Consider the following 5,438-nt stretch of genomic DNA (forward strand, 5'->3'; position numbering starts at 1 on the left):
TTTTTGTCCGCTACTGTAGATGGGAGAAATGTTTAGCGCCTTTTTTCATGACCTGGCCATGTAAAGTGTATTATAAGACAAGTCTGAGTTCGTAGAATGACAAATTTCGGAAAAAAATTCATCTCATCATGAAACCAACCTAAGATAACTCTTCTTGAAAACTCTCGGAAAGTTTCCTCTGAAGATTTTTACTACACTGAAGAAGTTTCCTCTACAGATTTTTAGGGAAATTTCTGTCTGTATTTATTCAATGAATACTGTGCATCAGTCACTAGCGTATATCACGTTATTTTTTCCCCATTACTGTACAACCCTTGCTTCCCTCATGGAAGCAATGGAATAGCTACACGAATTGCGAACCAAATACTTTTTATCATACCTCAGCACGATTGTCAGTTGGAAGACAACGTTGTGACGTATTGCGATATATAACTATTCGAGTATCAGACTGTGAGGTGAAGTGTTCGATCTTTGCGGAGAACGCTAGTGGACTCCCACTCCCCTACTTTTAATGTGTGTTGTAGTACTCAAGTAACCAGAAACGAATTCACTCATCGTTCATTAATATGCAGTTATGAGAGCGTAGACCCTGACCTGTTCCCAGAAGAAACGTAGTAATTTCATAACCAAAGTTTTGTTACCGTCATAATTTTGAAGGAGAATGGATAATATTAGGGAATATTTTACAATCACGCACTTTTCAGATGAAGTACTCGTTCAAATTTTGTCTAATTTGGAGCCCCCTGAACTTTTCAGAATTGGACAAACAAATTCTAGATTTCAGTCGTTAACCTGTAGTAGGCAACTTGTGGCTAAAACAGTCTTTCCTAAAATAGATAGATTATCGTTGCGAGAGTTTAAGTTATATTTTTCCATTGAAGCAAGAGCAATGAATATTAAAACGCTTGACTTAAGAAACTGTTACTGGATCATGCCTGAAGTGCTTCGAGAGTGCATAATGAAGTGCAGAAACGTGGAGACTTTACATCTTACGGATTGTAATGTGGGACTAATGACTCTTTCAGACATAATATATGGTTTGCATTCTCTTACTACTCTTTCGTGGACTGTTCGCTGTAATGTTTTTAACAACGTCGCGATGTTAAAAACTTTCAGCAAATTTCCCTCTGAGGGATTTAAACATATACGTTGTTTGCATTTGGATCTAAACATAGACTCGTTGCATTTCTCAATTTTTCACGCTTTTCTTGCCAGATGTAGTGGATTGCAGAATTTGTATTTGCATATATTCTCGGAATATCTGTACTTTTATTTTACCAATCCGCCTTCAATACATAATTTTCGAGTCCCGTTTCGTTTACCTTTCTTAGACAGTTTTATATTAACTTCGGATGTAATACCTAATATTCAGTCTCGGACGATCAGAGGAGTGGCATTGGAAGATATAATGAACATAATTTTACAAACAAGAAAAAAAGACGTAAAACTAAAAAGGCTCACTTGGTTTGCAGACCAATTGTGTTCAAATGCAAATATTGATGATATACTTTCTCCTGACAATCTTAAAAATGTCACTCATCTCTGTCTTTATAAAACTGATTTCCTTGAAAGCGAATTTCTTTGTAAAATTCCGTCGTCTGTAATTGAATATTTGGAACTTGTTGCATTCCCCATAGACAGGGAGGAAATAAATGGCATTTCCAGGATTGGAGGGAAAAGGTTACGTAAGCTTTGTGTCACTAGCTGTGATTGGGATCCTCAGCTTGATTTCAGCATAATTTCTGCCTTCTTTCAGACGTGTCACAATATTATTGAATTAAACTTGCTTGGTTCTCATTTTTCTGAAAGCAGCGCAGTTTGTTTTGCTATATCGTATTTGAAATACTTGAAAAAGCTTGCAATTTCTTCTTGTGCATTTTCTGAAGGCACGGAAACGAAGCCAAGCAATCAAGCATGTGCAGTTATGGAAAATATTCCAGTAACCAATACTCATGGTAATTCATCCTTAGCTTCTATTGTCAAAAATTGCACCCTCATTGTTCAGTTGAACATTCGTGGATGTCTTCATGGAGAATCTAGAAATGTAGATTGTAGAGATGAAGATTTCATTCATTTATCAAAGTTTGAATGGTTAAAGTCCTTGACGCTTGCATACTTTCCCTCCATTTATTCCGGAAATTTTTGGAAATCCATTTCCCAGAAATGCAAATTTTTGAAGAGCTTACGAGTTGGTGCATTTGCTGACTCTGGGAGTATTACGAGTGGCACTAACTTTACTTTCCTAACAGATTTAATGAACGAATTGCCCAATATGAAGTGTTTATCGGATCTGGTAATGCAACACGAAATGCTAGATCTTAATTCGACACGGCTATGGGATTCTCTTTGTGCTATACCTAAGTTATTTCGACTCTGTCTGATGGCAGTACCTATTAAACGTAATAAATCTGAGTCGCTTCTTTCGTTAAATTCATCATTAATTGTCTCTCAAGTGGCCATGATGAGTAGTTTAAGAATACTTCATATTCGTTCTCGTTGTCTAAATCAAAGGGAGCTTTTCGATAGGCTTACAACTTTGAATGAAAACAAAGAGCAGCACGAAAAACTCTTTTTAGATATTATAAATGATTTAATCGTGGTCAATCCACTTGTTCAGATATGTTGCAGTATGCGTAAATATCACTGTATAGAACTTTGTTTGAAGTCGTGCAACATAGCGAACTTTGTCTCAGATTAATTTTTAGATATTTAGAACCAGATTTATTTTTATTATATGGAAATTGGTCAAGTATCTTTTTAATGGATTTTTTTAATCTATTGTTTTTAACGATATTTAAAAACTTGTTTTATTCATTTGTGGTGTACAAATCTTTAATGCTGAATAAAACCAATTGTTTATAAAATCAATCGTTGATATGTCTTGGAAAGTACACTTAACTTGACAAGAACCTTTAAGGGTTAAGAATACAAGTAATGTTGTCAAACTTTGGTTTAATTTTTACTTCATAAATATAGCTCTTGTTATCACCATTTCCAGGGTTAATCAGTCGTCTTTCCTTGATTGTAGTAAGTTAGAGATGAGAATTTTGTTTTATTTATCTTTTATGATTAAAATAAAACCTCGTCGCAGACAATTCAACATGTTGAATGGTTAAGGCATGGGAAACGTTCATGTTGGAATGAAAAGTGGCAATTTCGCGAATATTCAAGCGCATTCAAATTTTAGCGAAGAGGTTTAAAATATGTTTTATTAAAACATGTCCCTCAGATGGTGAATATTGCACAAAAATGGCCGTAATTCATAGCATAGTTGAAGCGCAATCTTTTTAAAATCTTAACAGATGTGAATAAATCACTACTATCTAGTCTCGCTGCAGCCAAAAATTGTAATCTGAGAATCTGTCTTTGCTCATCTATCCCCTTCCCCCTATTTCCCTTTTTATAGAAATACAGGTATTTTTCAGATAAAATAACTTCAGTTTTCTCAACTGGAAACTAATTCATAATGCCACTACCAGCCCTTTCATAGTAGGGGGAGGTTAGCGCTGCTTACCTTTAAGACCAACTTGATAAAATTGGTCTTAAAGTTAAAACTGAACAGAAAAACAACTGGTTTCACTGAAGTGTGGATTATGAGTATAGTTGTTAAACTTTGAAAATCAGAGCTTAAATATAGGAAACTAACTTTCTATGTTTTTGCAAAACTAGGTATATTCGGGAGAACTCGAGGTTTCTGAAATACGTTTGAAGATACGTTTCTCGATTTGGAAATTGAAGTGAAAATGGGTATACTTCAACTACAGTATTTGGAAATAAGTTTTGGAAAAGAACACTTCTTTTGCTCGCCGAACAAGTCTCTATTCAAAGTCAGCAATTCGTCCTGCACATTACAATCAAAGTGATACACACTCCTTTATTCGTAGGGGGTTTCAAAGGTAGTTGCGATATGTAAATTCGTTACGTTACGAAATTCAGTGGTTTGGTTTTAATTTAGGCACTTCTTGAAAATAACTAAAGTCATTTCTTAATACGGTCAGGTTAAGTTTCATCGGAAGAATTATTGAATAGTGTGAAGTAACTGAACCTGAAAGTCACAAAAAAATAAAACTTTCTGTTAATACTCTCGGGCAGTCACTTAAAGTCAAAGAAACTTAGAAATGTTTTGGAACGGAAACTATTTTTTAACTTACCTGGACCCAAAATTTAGTGGACAGCCCACTTTGCATATAACATTAAATTTATGTCATTTATACATTTAATGCCATAGGAAGAAACAATAGAAAAACGGGCCAAATAAATAAATCGCTCGCTCTCCAGAGCGATTTATTTATTTCACTCGTATGACCTCATGCGGCTCTGGTTTCATTTTAAAATATACATGGTGATGCAAGACGAATAGCAAATATTTTGGGAGGTTATAGTATCGATTATTCTCAGTAAAATAAGTTCATATAAACATGTGTCCAGTTCTCAATGGACACGGTGACATAGCTGTTTCAAACTGCCGCTCACAAAGCCATTATGAAAGAACTATAAATGACTTACTGTTTGTATTTATTGACTTTTTGAATGACACAAAACACAAATAATTGGCAATTTTTTTACGGTTCACAATAAATGTTCGAAAACCCCACCGCAAACCTCAATGCATTTTGTAACTATTGTGGTAATATGATGTGTTTTGTTCTTTTGAGGCCATTCCTTTATGAGGGCAGCAGCATCCAAAATGCGAGGAGCAATTCGTTTCTTGTATTCACCTTTTCTTTGTATACTTCGCTTTTCATCCATCCCCACAAACAAAAAGCTAACGGAGTGAGGTCTGGAGACCTCGGTGGCCAATGAACGGGACCACCACGGCCGATCCATCGTTCAAGGAAAATTCGATTTAGATATTGTATCACGAGATGGATATAATATGCAGGAGCTCCGTCATGCTGAAAGTGCGTACCAATCCTTGTAGCCAAGGGAACATCTTCCAATAGTAGTGGAAGTTCGTTTTGCAGAAATTCTAGGTAAATGGCCCTGTAAAACGATTTTGTAACACAACAGGTCCAATCAACTGATTGTCGATGATACCGCACCACACAGAAGCGATGTTGAAAATTTGTTTCTACAGCGGCATGTGGATTTTCGTCTGACCACCTATGAGAGTTAAGGGTGTTGTTGATACCGTCACGGGTGAAAGTAACTTCATCGCTGAACAGTATTAATGGAATTAATCGACGATTAGCATTTACCCGCCGCTGGACAAAATTCCAATCGCTGGGCGTCGTCTCCTGGTGTTGCATCCGCTGTATGTGAAATGGATACAAGCCGTGCTCACGTAATATTCGCCATACTCTTGTCTGTGGAACATCGTAGAAATTCTTCGAGTGCTAATAGTAGGACTACGTTCTACCGACTGAAGAATGTATTCTATTTCATCCACATTTTGTTCATTTGCACGTTCAGAAGAAATATAAGCGCTGGAACTGTAC

The 5,438-nt window shown here is 36.0% G+C and overlaps 1 protein-coding gene across 1 annotated transcript; it reads left to right on the forward strand.

Annotated features, from left to right (window-relative positions):
* Positions 1 to 661: 661 nt before the first annotated feature.
* Positions 662 to 2,698, forward strand: LOC150080234 (F-box/LRR-repeat protein 18-like). The gene has a single exon (XM_090380660.1). It carries the CDS (start codon positions 662 to 664, stop codon positions 2,696 to 2,698), a length of 2,037 nt encoding a protein of 678 aa, XP_090236786.1.
* The last annotated feature ends 2,740 nt before the right edge of the window (positions 2,699 to 5,438 follow it).

This window comes from Mastigoproctus giganteus, chromosome 9 (assembly GCF_048544385.1).
Source record: "Mastigoproctus giganteus isolate SK-2022 chromosome 9, ASM4854438v1, whole genome shotgun sequence".
Taxonomy (NCBI): domain Eukaryota; kingdom Metazoa; phylum Arthropoda; class Arachnida; order Uropygi; family Thelyphonidae; genus Mastigoproctus; species Mastigoproctus giganteus.